This window comes from Eulemur rufifrons, chromosome 16 (assembly GCF_041146395.1).
Source record: "Eulemur rufifrons isolate Redbay chromosome 16, OSU_ERuf_1, whole genome shotgun sequence".
NCBI lineage: Eukaryota > Metazoa > Chordata > Mammalia > Primates > Lemuridae > Eulemur > Eulemur rufifrons.
This window is the reverse complement of record NC_090998.1, coordinates 2,333,166-2,352,898: the sequence shown is the minus strand read 5'-3', so window position 1 is coordinate 2,352,898 and position 19,733 is coordinate 2,333,166. Positions and strand designations below refer to the sequence as shown.

General features: G+C 55.7%; 1 protein-coding gene across 19 annotated transcripts in view; it reads right to left on the bottom strand.

The window, feature by feature from the left end:
• Positions 1-19,733, bottom strand: part of CACNA1C (calcium voltage-gated channel subunit alpha1 C) — a 585,430-nt gene that overhangs the window by 151,763 nt on the left and 413,934 nt on the right. For 17 of the 19 annotated variants that reach the window (XM_069489378.1, XM_069489379.1, XM_069489383.1 and 14 more), the window contains exons 8-9: positions 18,406-18,509; positions 10,879-11,051 (exon numbers count right to left, since the gene is read on the bottom strand). In XM_069489378.1, the coding sequence (XP_069345479.1) occupies positions 10,879-11,051; positions 18,406-18,509 (277 nt within the window). Of the gene's footprint in view, positions 1-10,878; positions 11,052-18,405; positions 18,510-18,806; positions 18,911-19,733 lie in introns of all 19 variants that reach the window. The other 2 variants (XM_069489394.1, XM_069489389.1) reach the window with 1 other exon arrangement.

Genomic DNA, 19,733 nt, shown 5'->3' with positions numbered 1-19,733 from the left:
ACAGTGACTAACGGTCCAGGCCTTACAGCAGGTATTACAGCTCTGTAAGAGGACAAAGTCTATCCCAACATATGGGGGCGTGACTCTCTCCTGGACACACTGCGGCTCCCACCAAGGCACACAGCACGACGGTGCCACCGAAGCCCTGAGTGTGGGGCTGTCACTCAACATTTTTTTCATCAGGCATTTGATGATGAGGGCAGGGACTCAATGAGGAAGAAAGAGTCGCTCGGGATTCTACATGTGGCACCTTTTAGGGCAGGGGACTGCTTGTGGGTGTGTCTTCTGTCAGGCCTTTGAACAGCAAGGGCAGGGGTCAGGGCAGCTCCCAGCACTGGGAGGACAGACCAGCTCCCAGGAGGATGCCTCCCAGGGGCGCGGCCCTGCTGCAATCCCCCACGAGCCCCAGGGCTAAGGAGCACAGGCTGTTTGTCCCGGGGACCCCAGGGCCAAAGCTCAGGATGTGCAGGCCCTGGACTCTCCTCGTGGACCAGGCCCACCTGCGCATGCCTCGCCAGCCTCAGGCTGGGCTCTCTGCGCCAGCTTCTCTCTCCTCCAGCCCACTGTCCACACTCAGCCGCACGGGGACCTCGCGACAGGCGACGTGTGCTCTGTCATTCCTCTGACGAACTCCTCAGTGGCTTCTTACCCACAGGATAAAGGCCCAGTGTGCGGCCCTGTGGAACCAGCTCTCAGTCTCTATTTCTGGCCTGATCTTTGGCTTCTCCCCTGTGCACCCTAAAGTCACCCCAAAACACACGCACTTCCATTTTCTTTTCTTCTTTTTACAATTATTTTGCTTCTACAACTTTGCACATCAGGCCCCTCAGCTCAGACTGTCCTTTTCACCCTTCCAGCCATGTGACCTGCTACCAATCTGTGGCAGAGACACTGCTCCGTGTCCACCCACCCCCAGCCCTTCTGCCCCGGGCACTTAGCTAGCAGCTGTTTCCCAGACCCCCCCGGAAGCTGGGTGGGAACGGAAGGGAGCGCCACACTGCCAGGCCTGGCCGCTGAAACCTCCAGCAGCCCCCCACGCTGCCTCTTCTGCTGGCTGGACTCAGAGGGGCCCATGGAGCCCTCCGGGCGGGGGTCCGTAGAGCCATGAGAGGACACAGGCCCGGCCCTGAGGACTGCAGAGCTGAGCTTCCCCTCTCACCACCCCCAACCCACACTCACAACCTTCACCCTGCTAAGTGACTGAGATCTGATTTGGGGCTGCTTGTGACAACAATTAGCCAACCCTGACTGATACGGCGCCTTCCAGAATCATCCTCTGGGTAGGCAGCCCCTTCCCGCCTCTTCCAAGCTCTGTTCTGTGTTTCCCGTGTTCCTCCGTCAGTTCATCGCCGTAACCCACTGGCGGCTCCGCCTCCTTAACTGGGTCGGAAGCCCCGCAGGACAGAGGCTGTGTCTACCCATCGCGGTGTCCTGAGTACCCAGGTGGTGCTTAAATGTGTTGACTGAACGCGCCATGTCTCTGTCAAGCACACAGGACAGTCTGCATGCGTGTGACCCTGGGAGCTCCCCCGACACTCTCCACCACTCTGAGGCCAACCATGCCGGTCTGTGCTCTTTGCCCCGGCTCCAGGGCTCCGTGTGCCGTGACTCAGCCTCGCGCGCCGCACGCCCCGTGATGACAGCACGCTACGTGCTCATCGCACCCACTGCCAGGTGGTGCTTTCCCACATCAGCGAGCAGTGAGAAAGGCAGCAGCTGTCACTCTCCTCCACGGACGGCCCGCGAAGGGCGGCACCTCTCGACAGACATGGGCTTGTTATGTGGAAGGGGCCGGGGCAGCCAAGGTCACCGCGGTGTGGGTGGTTCTGTTTCGGGGCTGAGCACTGGTCATCAGAGGACATGGATCAGAGTTGCGATGACTCATCTCCTCTGCCACCCTCTGCTGAGCCACTGTCAGCTCCCAGGTGAGCTGATTTGTCTGAAAAGCACCCAATTAAAATCAAAGCAGCACCTTCTTGGGTGCTCCCCCTGGGCGAGGCTCCGTGGGCACGGGCAGATCCATCTGTTAAAGGGACCCATGGCTTTAGCGGGCAGGACTTCCCCAGAGACACCACCCGTCAGCTCCTCCCTGAGGTTTTGCCTGGTCAGAGACCCCCAGTGCCGAGGTTTGTCAGAGGCTCAGAAGTCGGGCAGCGCTGCACGGTCCTGCGTCACCACAGGCCCCGTGACACCCCCACGGCGTGCTTGCCACGGCAGGGCAGTGGGTGGCCGTGAGCTAGGGTGCCCGTCCCCGAGCATGCTGGGTGATCAGCACGTCCTCCAATCAAGTCCAAAGGAGGCCTGACCCACAGGAGGCGCTGGTAGGTCACGGAGCTGATATGTCTCCTTCCAAACAAGACCATCTCTTAAACCACTACAAACCGGCTAACTTTTTCTCCTCCGTGAACAAGATAATGACGTTAATTCTTTTCAGCTCCAGTTCAAACATAGTTCTTATAATCATAAAGTTCATCTTTTTAAAGAAATCAAACCCATGCCCCTTCTGTTATAATTTAAGACCAGTTTTTCCTACACTCCCTCCCCCCCCGACCTCTTTTCCTCTTTTCTTCCATGCACCCTGCTTGCGGGTTAGACTGAGGTGACAAAGGCCATAATACAGGAGATGCAGAGGCTGCGGGGCAGGGCTGAGAGGGGCCTCTGCTAGCTCCCTTCTGCTGGAGCAGGAGGGCAGCCAGGGCATTCCCCGCGGGGACTGTGGGCGAGACAAGTGCAGAATGGCGGCAGCAGAACCGGGCAGCAGGCCCGCCCAACGGTGCAACTTGCCCGCTGTAGGGCATGGACGTGTTAACCTTCCCGAGCCTCAGTTTTCCCATTTGCAAAATGGGGCTAATAGGTTCTGCCCCTCACTCCATCAACCACCCAGCTTTCCCTCCTAATGGCTCTATAATTGCAATTCCTTCCAGCTGTCCTCCTCAGCCCACTTTCTCACCTCTAAATGGTTTCTGCCCGTGTTGTCACCCACAATTTACTCTCTGGGGGCCACCACGAGTATGGCTAAAGCTGGACGAAAGGTATTTGGTCAACTAGGCAAGACTGTGAAGCGTGAGACGTTAGTAACGCACGCTCCTGCCTCCCAAGAGGGCTCTCCACACGACGAGAGGGCTGGCCTCCCCACCTGCCACATGGCAGGCAGAAGGCCGCGAGTGTGGTGGCGTCTGTCCTGAGAGGGACGGTCTGGGGGGCCTGAGCGGTGCTCTCTGTGCTGGGCTGGAAGGCCAGGGAGGAGCAGGGGAGGTGAGCAGACAAAGGGTGCTCTAGGCAGAGGAGGCGAGATCCGTGAAGGTCCAGAAACAGGTGTGTCTGGAAGCAGGCAGCTGCCTGGTTCTGCTGCAGGCGGGCAGGGAATGGTGTGGTTCAAGCTCTTGGCTGGACGGATCGGAGAAGCCCAAATAGCAAGAGAAGATGCGCAGGCTTTGTTCTGTAGCCATGGAGGGACATTCAAAGCTTCTGAGCAGGGAATGTCACCATCAGCTCTAGAAACAATAACCTGGCTGCACGGCACATGTGGCGTGGGGCGGGGCTAAAAGGCAGCAGTGAGGTGGCTGCTAGTCCGGGAGGGAAGCGGAGGGAGAGGAGGGAAGGGGAGAGGGACATGCGAGAAGGGCGACTGGAAAGACCAGACTGACAGCGTGCAGAAATTGATAACTACGGAAGGTCAAGGGAGAGGGAGGAGGGAGGAGGAGGCTCTGCAGCCCGGGGAACAGGGAAGGTGGCGAAGCCACTGGAGAGAGAAGTAGACGCTGGTTTGGGCTGAGACCCTGGCTGGAAGGCAGAGGGTGCTCTCCTCCCGGCCCTGGGGAAGAGCGGGCCTTCCAGGCTCCGCTCCCCAAGGACTCCCAGCATGCTTGGGGTTCAAGAGCTGACAGCGGGTGGCTGGCTGGTCAGTGGTCCCAGGAGCACGGCTGCCCACTCATCCCCTCCGAACCACAGGAGTGGCCCCCTGTCCCTAAGAAACTGCACAGCTGCACAACACAGCTCAGACCCTGCTGCTGCCGGGCCCTGTGCCTGGGCTTCTCCGTTCCCGCCACGGACGTCAGTGGGGAGAGTTAGACCAGCACACAGGCAGGCATCTAAAAGGAGTGCAGGATCCCACTGCTGGTGTGTTTTGCAGCTGGTGTTGCCCACACTCCCCGCAATCAATAAACCACTTGCATTCTGGACTTTGCTGGCTTGTTATACTGTCTTGGCCTGGGACACTTCCCAAAGTCACAGCCCTGGGAGTGCTGACGTCTGTGCCAGCTGCCCATGCACTGCCTGGTCATCGGGGCACGGCCTGGCTCTCTTCCTGCCGGAGAGCCTCACGGGGGTGGGCTGCAGGTATCTTCCGAAGGGGAACAGAGCCTTCGTTACCGAAGATTTGGCTCCTTTCTGTTGACCTACTGTTGGTCACAGGAACCCACGAAAGTGTCCTGCCAGAACGCTGTGTGCCTTTTTCCTCCCTACTCCAGAGCACCCGGCACAGGCAGTGAGACGGCCATGGCCTCCTGACAGCTCCAGGCCAGCAAGCCTTGCCCACGGCTGGCGGGAATGTCGGGCAGCTCATGGCGACCGGCTGGGTGTGCCCACTGTTCACTGCACACGCAGCCCAGCCCTCGGGGGAGCCCCCACCGCTCACAGGCCAGGACAGGGCGTCTGCGAGCTTATGGGGCCGGACGGCACAGCCAGACTGTGCTCCAGAGGGGATGTGCTAACGGTGGGCATGCTGGACCCTTGCCACGACAGGTCCCCCCACTGACGTACTGCACATGCCACCAAGTCCACAGGGCCCCACTCATGGGTATCAATCACTGCCCGAACCGGAGAAATCCACGCATAGCCTCACTGCAGAGCCCCAGGTACGGCAGCCCCCGCTAATCTCATTTCCCCAGAACCCCGACGCTTCCCACAGCACTGAGCTCCTGCCCTCACCACCGCCCTGCTGACAGGCTCATCTGCCTGTTTTCCTATGGCACTTTCCAAGAGTGGAGAGTGATCTAGAGCTATTGGAAAGAAAATGTGTTCATGAGAGGAAATGAATTGGAAAGGAAGTCATTCATGATGCCACAGGAAGCCACTTCTGAACAGACAGAACAACGCACGGCTCAGGTCCAGCGATGGTCTGAGCTCACCGTTCTACCAGCTCCGGGCAGCGCAGAACTCGCCACAGCCAGGCCAGGCACGCGCTCGAAAGCACGTGTGTGCATCTGACTCTCACGGGTCCTAACATCCTCAAGCCCTGGGCTGCGTCAGGTCAGGGGACATCGGTGAATGGCAAAAGAAGCTCTCAGGGTAGCTCAGCTAGAGACGTGCAGAGGTGGTTACAATTCCACGAGGTAAGTGGGGACATGCCCTGAGAGCCAACAGTGCAGTCGGGGAGTGCCATGGCCCGGGGTGTTCGAGAAGGCTGGCGTGCGGGGCAGAGTCCCGGGTGGGGACAGGGAGACGGGGCACGAGGGCTGGCTCCCCCCTGTGTAGGGCAGGCGGTTGCTTCCCATCCCGGGCTCCAGTTTCCTCACCTGACCTCTACAGAACTTTCCAGCACTAGTTTTCTAGGGTTCTGACAAGGACCAGCTGGGAGTTACGGGGAGGCTCAGGGGCCGTATCTAGAGTCTGCACGACGGTATCTGCTCTGTCGCAGGGGTCAGGAGGGCCAGGGTCACTTAACAGTGTAAAGAAAGAACAGAATCAGTGACAAAAACAAATGCTAGTGTTTCCTCTCAGGCCAGGTGCTGCGTGGGATTCTGCCAGGATGTCCAGACGTGGCAGCGCCTGGCTGCGAGCTAGGTCCAGGGTAAATATTGATTGTACCGATTAAATTTTTTAAAAAAGCAAACTACTATGCACATGTCCTTGACAGGTACATAACATAAACCGGTGATCTCCAGAGAACTGCTCTCCAGCCACACATGGCCCTGTCGTGGCAACTGCAGCTCTTACGGCCCTCACATCTCTGCATCCCAGTAATACGTGGTCCCGACTCTGCAGGGCCGGTGGCAGCGTGTGGCTCTGTTGGTTAATGATGATTGCAAAAGTGGCTCCTGAGTCACATAACTGAGCACCACTGGTGTAAATATTTAATCCTGCTCATCTGGCTGGAAATGCAACGTTTTGGTTCCACCGTCTTTCTGTCTTTATGTGCTTATCCACAAAAACGCCCGTCGGAGACCGCAAGCTTTAGAGGGCTGGGGCTGCATTTAAACTGTCTTCATGACATGAGAGAGAGATTCCCGCATAGGTGAATACTTAATAAATGCAGTTTTTGATCTTGAGGGTGAAAAAGAGGGAAGAAAACCCCTACTCTTTCTCTTTCTGTGTGGCTTCTTCCTCTAACGTCCGGCTTCCATCAGCTCTGACGTCGGAGTTGGATGACAGACGCTGGCCCGGGGAGCAGGGCATCTCTGCTCATGACAACCACCCCGTGCAGAAGTGGTGGTTTTGCAAGTGGGGCCTTTAAAAGCGATGCCCGCGGCTGCTTGCAGGGGAGGGAGAAGCAGCAGCCAAACAGGGAGACCTCCGAGTTACCCTCTTCTTTGTCCAGCGAGAAGAGGGGCTTTGGAGGCTGCGTGCAGGACAATGGTGCGTACACACACCCCTTTCTTGCTTGTTTGCTGCCTTTTTGGCCCTGAAATGGCTCTCGAGTATCATGTCCTTTTTTCCCCAAGGCCATCTGTGACCACTGCATGATGAGGGGCTGGGCATTAGACCCTGACCTCCGTGACGCTGCAGCCCTGCTGGAGTGGCTAGGCGAGTCTCCTTCTCTGCCCTTTCTGGTTTCCTGGTGGCCAAACTGCCCAGATCGCTGACAGCTGGGCCGTGCCAGCAGAGCGGGAAGCCAGCAGAGCGGGAAGCCAGCAGAGCAACGCTTAGCGCCATTCAGGAAGTTTGCAGACTCAGGGGACTCACGGAAGACTCTGACCATTAAGCTTTTGCCCCCAGCGTCCTGCCAAGCAGCCCTTGTCAAGGCCCCAGTGAGCCCCACTGCTCGTGCATGGCCAGCTTCTGTCCTGTCAGCAGTGCTGACACCCCTTCCTTTGCGTCTCCCGCTCGGGCCACACCTTTCTAAGTCTCTTCTGCTGGTACCTCCTGGCCACTGCGACTTCCACACACTGGGCGGCCAGGTCTTGGTTCTCGGACCTCATCTCATTTCTGCCCAGTGATCTTGTCCAGACAAACGGGTTAAGTGTCTTCTGCTTGTTGCTGACGCCCCAGTGATTCCGTGCCGGATCCCCGCCCTGGACTCCGATTTGTTCCCAGTTGCCGCCCAGCATCTCCACTGGGCCGTCTGACGGCGTTTCAGACTTACAGGCCAGACACGGCTTTCTTGAGCCTCCTGCCCTGACGCCTCTTCCTGTCACCGTCTTCCCCATATCAATAAATGACAATTCCACTCCTACCGTCGTATAGGACAATGGCCTTGGAGTAGCTCCGACTCCTCTCTCACATCCCGTGTCTGAGACGTCTGCCAGTGACGTCATCCTGGAGTCTGACCTTGCCCCCGACGGAGCCCAGACGAGGCCCAGCCTCTCCTGCAGCGGCCCCTCCGGACAGGGCCCTCTCCCCTCTCGCCCGCCTTGGTTCCCTCCGCTCCTGGCTCAAGACCTCCAGAGGCGGCCGGCCTGCTCTGGGAGAAGTCCGGGTTCCTAGGGCAGTACATGCGGTCTACCCCGGCGCCCCGCCCGGCTCCCCCGCTCTCCCCTTGGCCACATCCTCTCCCGCTGCACGCGCCTCCTCTGCTCCGGACACATCCGCCACACGCCTGCCTCGGGCCTTCTCGTCAGCTGTCCTCTGCCTGGAAGTCTCTTTTCCCAGATATCCACACGGTTCCTTTCCTAACCGCCTCCAGGTTGTTAGTGCAACGCCGCCACTCCGTGAGACGCGGTCCCGGCCACCACGTCTACATCACACCCGACTGTTTCATTCTCTCCGGGCACCCCCTGCTGTGACCACCGTTCTGCTCACGGTCGGCCTGCGCTGGAGCACACGCTCCACGGGGCAGGGCCTGGGACTCCTTTGCTCAGCGCCTGGCAGAGAGCAGACCTTTACCTTGTAGTGGGTGGATGGACGCCGAGCTGGAATATATTTTGTATGTAACTTACTGGCCACTTCACTTACTCCAACTATGTAGCGAAATCCCTCCCTGCTGTGCACTTTCTGTTACCCTCTCGCCCCTGTTTCTTCCACTTCCGTGGTGGCATTTCCCCCAGGAAAAGCGAGTGGCTGGGCTCCCCTTAGGTGTGCTTGGCGACCATGCAGTGCTGTGTTGGGAGCTGTTCCCAACAGCACCCAGCCCCAGCTCGTGGGCGCAATGCCCGGACATGCGGGCGCCACCCGGGGCAGAAGCCGCGCCAGAGCCGCTGACCACAGCAATCGACCTCTTGTCTCAAAGGACTACTCGGTTTTTGAGCTGAAAAGAACTGGCAAATATCGCATGCCGAAATCTTTTAGGAACTTCAAAGGCTGAACGACTAGGCTAACTGAAACACACATACGTTTCAATTTGTGGCAGGAGTTCTCCCTTGTGTTTGTTTCAAGGGCAAACTATGAAGTCTTGAGTCTAAGAACACAGTTTCTCAGCCACAGATTCTCCTTTTCTGCAAGGCTCTTAGGACTCTGATTCCTTAATCATCTCATCACATCAACTATACTTTTGACTGGGCGTCCCCAGTAGACATGGTCCTTTGGACTCTCGTCCTGGCTCCATTCCTAAGTCTCACACGTGTCCATTTTACTCTCTGTACCTCGCTGCTTTGGGTATTTACTCCCTGTTCCCACCCCGTGGAACTGTGCCACCAGCATTTCCACTAGTGAGGGAGCCACACTCCGTTCCAGTCCCCGAGGGACAAGAGGCAGACCCCAAATGCTCCTCCAGCCACCAGGGAGCAGCGCAAGGCGAGGGTAGCAGCGCAAGGCGAGGGGAACAGCAGTCTCCAGAATTTGGTTTCAGCCACAGCTGGGCTTATGGCAACCTCGGCAGACTCTGTCTACTGGGGTAGGCAATTCATCCTGCTCTTCTCAAAGCCTGGCCGGAGTGTGGGGAGACGGGCCTTGTCAAGGTGATCTGCTCCAGTGGCAAAGAATCCTCACGCTGGGACCTCTCCTCGGAATTCATCCACCTAAGGGGCGAGGCAGAGAAGCAGCACACTTCCCCTTGGCCGCTCTTGCTTTGGGCAGAGAACAGAATAACCACATGTCCCCGTGGATGGCAACTGGCTGCTAAGGACGCAGCGGATATTGCACGTTGAATAGCACAGGCTAAGAAACATGCTTATCACCATTAATCACGAGCTAGGGGCTCCACTCTGGCTTAGGGTGGAGCAAGGGGCCAGGACAGAGTTCCTGTGTTTAGGGGTAAGCTGGTCTGTGGCTCACGTGCCAGTTTATTTATTTGCCAGACCACTCCATGCCACAAAGTAATCGGCTACTCCACAGCTGCATCAACAGTGTAATAGAAGCTGTCAGACATTTCTCCAGAAAGACCCTCAATGGCATCATTGCTCATTGTTATAATCCATCAAAGGCCCCGACTTCCAGCTTGCAAAGCTACTTAGCAGAGCATGAAGGCCCCCTTAGGTCACTAAGTTATGTTGTCACCAGCGCCTTGTTGGTGGTGTGCCTTAATTTTGTATTTTTGCCTTGAGCAAAGTTATCAGAAAGGGAGGAGTTGAGAGATTTATTAACTGAATCTTTGAAACGAGAGAGCAGAGATTCTGTTCTCTGCGAACACCTTGGCTGTCTTCTCCCTCTTCCTCCACCTGTTCCTCCCCTTTGGGGTCTCTGCATCGCCCTCTCTGCTTAGGGCGAAGTGCTGGCTCCCTGCACTGTACAAACACCTGGTAAGCTCTTTAACCTGTTTGGTTCCTCAGCTACTCTAGATGCTCAACGTTTAGGAAGCTGGTTTTGGGTCAGGCTGCTTGAGAGGACAGAAATGCACCTCTGCCGACATGTAAAATGAGAGAGAGAGATACGCACACAGAAAGAGGGAGAAAGAGTCACAGAGATCAGGGCCCTGCGAGACACACAGAGTAGGCAGAGCTCACCCAGTGGTTCTCAGATTCACCACGCACCCCAACACCTGGGGCCCCATCCCCAGAGTTTCTGAGTCCGTGGGTCTGGAGTGGGGGCCAAGCATTTGCATTTCTCACACGGTGCTGCTGGTCCAGGGACCACACTCTGAGAACCACCGGGCTGATCTGATGAGAGCCTGAATTTCCATGGTTCCTCATCTTTGATACACCACAAGTCAACATCCTCTATCACTCTTTTCCGTCCCAGCAGTAGCCTGCCCAACCGTCTGCCCCGGGGAACCCCAGGGGAAGGCTCTGGCTCAATCTCCGTAATCCAACTGTTCCATCAACTCCTCTGGGCTTCCCTGACCCTGACCTCTGAATCTACCTTCCTTAGGAGAAAGCTTCGACTCCCTTTCCCATGGGAAAGTTCAACGGTGCCTAGAAGTCTACTGCAAGGGTGGGGAGAATCCCACGCAGGTAGGAAGTTTTCCAGGTGGCTGTCTAGGAGAAACTGTTCCTTTCAAACCAGCCTGGAGCAGGAAGCTTGCTCCCCGGGCCCAAAGAGATGGAGCCTGGAGGAGGAGGAGGAGGAGGACGTTTGATTTAAAAAAAGGCTTCACCTTAGCAAACTCTCAACTGTCTTATAAGGTCAAAGATTCTGAGAAGAATATGCGGTTTTATAGATCAACAGCAATGATTTCCCACATGGGACTAATTTCTATGAGCAGCAAGTGACTGTGACCGTTGAGACGAGTGCTGCTCCAGGGGACAGACCTGGGCTGTAGAGAAAGGCTGGCGGTAAAGGTTTCGAGCCGACTTCGGGGCTGCCCCCTCCCAGAACCCAGCCCCAAGACAGAAGACAGCAGCTCACTGTTTCGCGGTTTCTCCTCGTCCATGCCTTCGTCCTCGTTCTCAGGGTCGATGTCTTCTGCCTGAGTGATCCAATCCAGGTAGCCTTTGAGATCCTCTTCCAGCTGCTGCTTCTCCCGCAGCTTCTGGAAATCTCCCCGAGCCTTGGCCTTCTCCCTCTCTTTGGAAAACTCTCTGGCGAGAGCGAGAGGAGCGGGCAGGGCAGGGGAGCAGGAGAAGGGAGCAGCAAGAGGGCCGTGGAAGGAGAGAGGGAGATGGGGAGAAACAGAGTGTTAATTGCTTTGCGCCCAGAAACATGCCCACACACCCCCTCTCCACACGCAGCTCTCCAGCAGCCCAGGTTTCACTCGCACAGAGATGGACAGCAGCACGCAGGGGACACTCCCGACACAGGCCGTGAGAATCTAAGGGGTGCGTGAAGTCCATCTTTCCTGGCTTGGCCTTGCAATAACAAGTGTTCTCCAAAGGCCTGCAAACCCTTCCAGACGGTAGCTGAAAACATCCACAACAGTCATTCCACCCGGGACCGGGTGGCAACTAAGAAGTCCCACAGGAGTCTGCAGGGACACCAGGTGCTGGGATCGGCAGCGTGCCCAAGCCCACTCACGCGCACTGGGTCCCGAGAGCCAGTGGTGCGTGTCTCTTCCCAACGCTGGCTTCAGTGATGTCCCGTGGGGAGCTCGAGACCGGCCACGGTGGGAGTGTTTGCACCACGGTGACTGGCAAGTGCTAGGAAACAGGGCTTCCCCCGGAGCCCGCTGCTGGACATTCACCAGTGCACCACTGACTGAGGGCCAGGCGAGGTAGCCGCCTCTATGCCTACTGCTAGAGCTCAGCCCGCCGCTCTTGGCGTGCCTGGAAGGATTTCTAATGTGGAGAAGGCTCTTTCCCATGTGGAGACAAAGGAGGATTCCAAACACAAGAAAATGTCCCGGGGGCTGCCCTTTTGGTGAAAAAAAAAAAAAAAAAAAATCCAATCAGAATAGAAAAATACATAAAATCAAGATGATATAAAAGTTAAATGATGCATTCAGTTTAAAGTAATAATAAGTAGAAACTGGAATTATATTGGGATTTGTTGGAAGAGGGGCCTATTGAAAAAGTTCTGACAGAATGACTATTTTTTTTCTGTTTCCTATAATTCTGTCCTCATTTTCTGCCTTAAAATTCACTTTCTGGCAAGGAGGGGGCTGGCAGCGGAAAGCAGTCACCAACAAGGTGCGTTCTCAACTCTCAAAGCAAGTCTGTGCCTCTTCTTCCAAATTAGGTCTATGGGAGGATTTGTCTTTGCTATGCAGGCCGTGGGGAGCTGGCCCTCGGTGGCGTGTGTGTGTGTGTGTGTGTGTACACACACAGGCCTCCTGGCTAATTCCTGGAGCCTCAATTCCGCCTCCTCTCACCAGCGAAGGCTCGGTTTGGGGACGAGAGGCTGCTGGAACCAGCTGGAAGAATTTCCTGCACAATCACACTAAGGAAAGTGCTGTGGAAGGAAGCACAGAACAATAAACCACAGGGGACGAAAGCTCCACTCCGAAGTCCACCGTCACGTGGCACGGCTCTGTCACCGCACACACTGTCTGGCGTTTGCGTTCTGCCCGTGCCACTCAGGAGAGCGTAAGATTTTAGCACACACCATTTCTATGGTGAAATGGGGCTGGGGCGGGGTCTAGGGAACTTGGTAATTGGCAGAATGTGGGGGCTCTGAGCTAACGAGTTCTCTTCAACTGCTGCCTTAATGATGCTCTGGGCTGGATTGAATTTTCTTCTTAAATTTGATTGAATCCAATTCTAATTGGATTGAACTTGCTGTTTCTCGGGCATCCTGCCAACCAACGGGTATCTTCATTTCCTTCCCAGGGAGTTTTATGCCAGGGAAGAGGGGCCGACTGACAGCTCACATAGGAGACAGAGGCCTTGTGTTGCTTTGCCCACCCCCTGCTCTCACTGTCGGGGCTGGGCTCGGAAAGATGCCCAAACCTCTTATTCCCTGGACCTGGTCACGCCTCCCAGGGCCTTGGCCTTGCTCCCTGGAGACAGTAACTTCCTATAGCATTTCCCTCGCTCTGCAAACCAACTCCAAAACTGGGTTTCAAGGGCCCGGCTCTTAACTGTCTTTCTGCCTACACCCATTTGTATTCTCTGTTCCTTTCCTCTGGAGTGGGTTTGAGGTTGCAAGTGACTAAATAGCCAATGGCTCATTTTAGCTCTTTTCGGTGATTTTGCAGAGGGTTCACGTTCTGGTTACAAAACACATACCCATACTTCTTTCGGAGTTGGGAGAACAGAACTGGGACCCAACTGGAGTAGGGACACCTGGTCCGGTCCTGTTTTGTAGGAGCCTCCCCATGGGCTGAAAACTCACCATCTGTACCCCCAGGTCCCCGGGGAGCTAAAATAAACACCAGGAGGAGAAAAAAAAGGAGGTATGCTGATGATTCTGGCTGGCCTGAAGATGTTTTCTCTTGCAGAGGGACAGCTGTGGGGCCGTGAGGGATGGAGAGGTGGCACAGTCAGATCTGAGCACCGCCGGCTTGGAGCATGGGCACAACCAGGCTGGTGGCAGGACGGGAGGTGAGCAAGGCTTCCCCCGGCAGCCCAGCTAGATGAGGGATCTGCGGGTGGCAGTGCTGGCTCTCTGTCGCTCACTGCCTGAACGCCAGCCACGTGCCTGCCCTGGGGACTGTGCCAGTGAAGACGTGGAGCCCAACCTGATGGGCCCAGGGACCGGAGCTGGGGACACAATCGGTCACAGCTGTGGGATTTGTCACAAGACCAAAGTGCATCTCTCGTCAGCAAGGGCCGGCACGGACGATGAGGGTAGCGGGGAAGCAGGGGCGGGAGCTCAGCCACGCAAAGCGTGCGGGTGGGAAATCCAATCGGTGCAGACCACTGGGCTCTAGGCCCTCCGATAACCAATACAGTCGATCCTCATTAGTTGTGGACTCCATGTTTACTAATTCACCTGCTCACTAGAATTTGTCTGAACCCCAACAATGGTACTTGTGGCACTTCCAGTCATCTGTAGACGTGGCAGATGGCAAAGCTTCACGAGCTCCCAGCTGAGGTCGAACAAGGTGATGCTCCGCCTTCCTGCCTGGGCTCTCGCGCTGTCAACAAGTGTTCTTCTTATGGTCCGGTTAGTGCCAGGATTTCTGCATTCTTGTGTGTTTTGTTGGTGATTTTGCTGTTTTGAATAGCCCCCAAGCACACTGCTGAGGCACTGTCCAGCGCCCCTAAGTACGAGAAGGCTGCGATGTGCCCTGTGCCTTACGGAGAATAATGTGTGTTAAATAAGCTTCATTCAGGCATGAGTTACAGTGCTGCTGGCCAGGAGCTTTATGTTAACAAGTCAACAATATATATTAAATAAGGTGTCTTTAAACAGAAACACAATAAAGCAAGGTTACGTACTGATTGGTTGACAAAATGCTGTGACCAGAGAGAGGCTTGGGAACCTAACCCTGCATGTCCCTGGGACTCACTGATTCCGTGCGGGTTCCTGGTGACTGCGCAGAATGTGAATGAGGAGCACCGACGATGTATGTGGCCATCTCTCCCGCTCCCCTCATGAGGCATCTGTGTCCTATCCTTCCACCGCTTTCTTCCGCACCTGGGTATTGTGTCTCAGCTGCGGTGCCAGGGCCCGGTCATACTTCCAGGTTGTAAAATGCCTGTCTACCTGGTCGTCTGCTTTTCGGGGGCGAGAGACGTACCCATCTCCCAATGGGAAAAACGCTGAGTGGTCTAACCCTGTAAGAGAGCCTGGGCCTTTCGCCAGCTGAAGGCACACGGCCGAAGCCCTCTGCAACCACTTAACCAAAAAGTAACCAGATTCCAGAGTCCAGAGACTTCCACCTCATTACAGCTTCAAGTGCAATGCCAAGAATCTCATGGTCACGATTATCATTCTAATCCTAGGAGGCCAGAGATTGAGATTACTAGAGGAGAAAGTAACTGCAATCGGATTATTATTTACACTAATACCAATCCTTTGTCTTACATAGGGTTGATGTGAGGATCAACACATAATGAACACGGAAGTATTCTGAAAAAAATCCAAGAGATGTGTATGCATTATACTGACCCTATCCGGCCTCATCAGACGTAAGGTGTTCTGGACACGTGAATGTTCCAGATAAAGGAGGCCTGGCCCTCTGATGACCAAAAATCATTGCATTTCTACCTTTTAAATGGAAGTGTACAGAGTGTCATCTTCTCTACCTTCATGAGCAGAACACGCCGAGCACAATGCAACCTTTCCTTAGGGACTGAAGGATGTCATTTATGATGAGTCATGAGGATGTGCTGGGCTGTCAACTATTATCTTCAACGGATGGACGCGGGTTTCACACTCGCGTCCCCCAGTCCCACAGGCTCCACGACTACAGTGCTGTTGACTTGGTGGCTCTGCGCCCTCCCAGAGACCAGGACGGTTTGCAGGGCTGCCGGCGCCTGTGCTAAGCAGCCCTGCCCTACTGCAGGCTTCTGGGCGGTGCCTCTGCAGCTTCTGGCCCGGCCTCTTTCTGTTCCACTGGCTGTCCCCAGGAGCCTGCCGTGCGCTGCTTCTGTGCCCGCCGCTGTGCTCACGCCCTGCCTCCTGCAGCTTCTGCTCTTCCCCTCCCCACTTCTTCACTGTCTTTTAAAAACAGGGGAGTAACCAGGCATGTGGGTTTGGGGAGAGCACCATGTGGCGTTAGGGACAGAGGCCATGGTTCACGTTGTTGGGCTCGGCCCTGGATCCTCCACTTTCCACCTGTTGGAATTGAGGTAGTTTCCTCTTGTAAACCTCACTGTTCTTCTCTGTAAACGGAGACTGGAACGCACCGAGCTCAGAGAGTTGTCAGGAGCATTAACCCAGCTGATCCCCTACAGCACCGAGCACGGAGCCTGACACATACAATGGGAGTGACTGTTAGTGCTATCCCCGTCACAGTGAATTCCACGGAGCTCTGAGACGTCTGCGAACGCTTCTGCAAAGCTGGCTTCATCAGAAGTCCGACTGAGGAGTAAGTGGGTGTCCTACTGCATTCTGGTGGGGGCCATCCTATTGTCCTGGCTAATCAAGAGGCTGACTCGAAACTGTTGCCACAGTGTGCTCAGCCACCAGCAGCCCGGCTCCGGCTTCCGTCACTGCACGGGGTCGGGGTGGCCAGCTCTTGACCTCCTTAAACCAGGAAGTGGGGGTGCTCACTCGGAGACAGCTCTCTGCCCTTCCGGGCAGGTGTCCGACGGTGACTCTGCCAGGAGCCGATGCTGGGAAGGTCTCCAGGAAGGACCAGCGCATGGCCTGAGGGTCCCAGGTTCGCAGGTCAAACAGCCTCAACGTTTCTGTTCCGAATCAACCAACACTTTCGAGTATAACTAAGTGCCAGGTTTGGGTGGGATGTCTGAACCCACCCTGTATCATGTGAACGGACTCAGACCGTGGCCTCCAAAATGACCTTTTCTCTAACGGCAGCAGCTTCTGCCATTTGACTCCTCTGCTTTGACACCACGGGAGGAGCACTCCTGCGGTGGGGGCACAGGCATGACTTGGGCACAGCTTACCCAGCCCTCAGGGTCCGGCCCTCGTCCTCCACTTCAGACTCCTGTGGAGAACTTCACTTGCTCAGATTTGGCTCCTAATCTCCAGGGGAAGACAGTGGGATTACATTTTCTAAAAGTTTCAAGCTATGGCTTGTGTCACTGTTCAAGCTCATTCAACGTACGTCTACTGGGAGGTGGTGGCAGGAGGGATGCCGAGATGTGACGAGCCCTGGCCCTGGTTCTGCTACTTGCCAGCAGAGTGACATCGTGTAAGTCACTTAACACGTCTGGGTTTATACTCCTCATCTTTGAAAGGAAAGGCTGGAACAGTTCTAACATTTGATGATTCTACTCAGTAATCCCAGTTATGACAGAACCAGTGACACCAGCCACTGTGAGGACGGCACTGCGACTGAGCACGTGCCACACCCCGGCCACCACGCTAAGTGTTTCACAGATGATCTCACCCTACCATCACAGCCACCTGGGGGAAGGTTCCATCACCTTAATTTTTTCAGATGGGGAAGGAAGTTTAAAAAGATGAAGTTGTCCAGCAAAATGCATCCAGCAAGGGCAGAGCTGGGAGACTCAAGTTTCCCTCTGGCATTGGGGTGACTTCTTCAATGCTTTCCTTGGAGAATCACATATAAAACAGGGGCATTTTCTTGTGTTTGAACATAAAAATTAACCCCCCCTGCCCTCCAGGCAACTAGCCAGGAACGTACATCGTTCTACTCGTCCTTTTCTATCCCCGAGGGAAGGCACTGGTCCGCCGTGTGGCCTTGCCTTGGCAAAGGGCATGATGCCATCCGGGGCTGCCACCCTGCCCCACCTCTCGAAGGGGTGAGGGCGGGGGCAGGGTGTTTCCTTCACCGGATTCCCAAGGTGACCCCAGTGCTCCTGCCCTGCACTACGCTGCCACAGGAGGTGGAGGAGCCGTGCCCCATTCCCACACCGAGTGACAGTGCAGAGAAATCTTTCTCCTTCTGCCCACATTGATCCCAGCATTAAGGTCTCTAGATTTCTAGGAACGACTATTCAAAGCAGCTGACCTGTCTCAAGCAGAGCAGAAATAGGTTGCCCCCACCCCGCAGCAAAGGCAGCAGAGGGGTCACCCGTGAGCAGGTCTCTGGGAGCCTTTAGGTATCAGGCCTTGGCGTGGCTGACGTGCGCTTCCAAAGCAGAGAGCGGGCTGAGGAAACACCCCGTGCACTTCCACCCTCAGGGCTACTGGACGCTCCAGCCACACGCTACTTTTGTAATTTCATCCGAACAAGGGCTGAATGGGGTAGACTAGACGAATGTAAAGGAAAGTGTGTTCCATCTCTGTACTCAGGCAGTCTGTGGCCGTCAACAGGTAAGCACCCCTCCCATTCAGAAAAGGAAACCCAGAGATGGACGGCTCAGTCCACCACTCAGAACTGAAAAGAATTAGATTTCGAGTCTGTATTTGCTGTTCGCATTTGAAACCAATCCCTCCTCACCCTGGCCTGCGCAGCACCGGGCAACAGTGATGTGGAATCTCTCCCGCCAGCCTGCCGCGAGTCGTGACCGGCTCACGAGGGCAGGCACGTGCCCGCCTGCAGGCTGCCATGCACCAGGCAAGCGCCAGTCTCTGAACCCCTCAACCTCATGTGGCCACACCGGTCCCACTCAAGGGTCTCACCAGGCCACTCCTCAAGCTGAGGATGTCAGCAAGGCCCAAGGAGTTGTACCCTGCCTACCCGAACAGCTGCCTGAGCCCGCACAGGCGCTGGATGAGCTGGCGGGACACGGAGAGTACCAGACGTCTCTCCCATCTCTACCACCCAAGCCAGTGGGTTCACTCTTGTGCATCTGACCTTTTACCCAGCCAGGCCAAGGACATTCACTTCAAGGCTCCCAAGGTGACCCCTTACCCAAAGTTCAACAGAGCCAGAAAAAGAATAGAGCCAGGAAGAGCAGAAAGAATAAATAAAAAATAAATGGAAAAATCAAGACCTTTTTCCTTGGTCCTGCTTACCCGCTAAGAACACCGAGAACCAAGTTAAGTACAAAAAATGACCCTATGATGATTAGTGTAACAAAATAGATCCAGGGCCAGTCCCTTCCTACGGCATCATTGACCTGGAAGAAGGGAATGATAGTTAGTGAGACACACCCAGCAACCGAGCACGGCCAGCGCCCGACACGGGCGCCCGACGCCGGCCCGAGCAGCCCCGGGACCGGGATCCTCCAGGTGCCAATCAGAGGCCAGATAGCCCGCCCAGCTGGGGCAGCATTTGAGGTTGGATGGAGACTTTTGTTTCTGGTTTTCCTGGGCCTGTTAGGGTCCCGTCCCTGAGGATCCTGGCAGTGGGTCTGCTGGGACCTGAGGCCTTGCTCGGCTGCATTGTAAGGAGGACGTAGAAACGGTCAGCTTACCCGCTCAACACACCGAGAACCAGATTTAGAACGAAAAAGGATCCAAAGATGACCAGACTGACAAAGTACACCCAGGGTAACTCATAGCCCATAGCGTCCTGCATCTGGAAAGACGAGGCAAAGTCAGGAAGAGAGAAAGCAGAATTGAGTTAGAGCAAGAGGCAGGCAGAAGGGTGTGTGGACAGGTCTCAAGGAGATAAATGGGGCTGAATTTGGTTTTTGGCTGAAGACCCACTATCACCCTTGGCACCGTCTACATTCAAAATACTTCCCCGTGACTACTAAGGACCCTCACAGGCTCTGCCTCAAGAGGCATGTCTGGCTCTCTCTGTTGTTTTATTTTCTGGAACAGAAAAATTCCTCCAATGCTTTCTATTCACTCGTCTGAGAAGGTGGGTCACCTCGAAAAATAATTCCTTGAGCATGGGATGGCTTCAGCTCAGCTGGGTTTGTGTGGTGTCAAGCCCTCTGCCGCACCCTGAGGCTCACTGCCCGCTCCTGGTGTCTGCAGTGCGGCTGCCCTCACTGGCCGGCCCGGAGAACCCACACTCTCGAGGCAGAGGAAGAATGGACATGTGAGGAGGGAGATGTTCCTGAAGGGCCTGAGCCTGGGCCCTGGGCCGTGCCAGCACTGGGGGGCTAAGCCCCCATGCTGTGTGGGCACGCAGGCCAGGGCCAGGAAAGCTTCCCGTGTCGGCAACTGCAGCTTAGACGGAAATGTGGGACCCGGGACTGGAACTTCCTGGGTGATGCACACAGCTCGCAGCACCCTGCCCTGGCTGCAGGCAGTCACACACCAGGACTGGGGCCTCGGGGCCGGGGAGAGCTCACTGGGGGCGTCCCTTCCCAATTCCATGTTCAGTGGCTTCACAGTGGCAGCCTGACAATGGCCACAGTGGGGTATTTACACCACTGAAATGGGCAAGC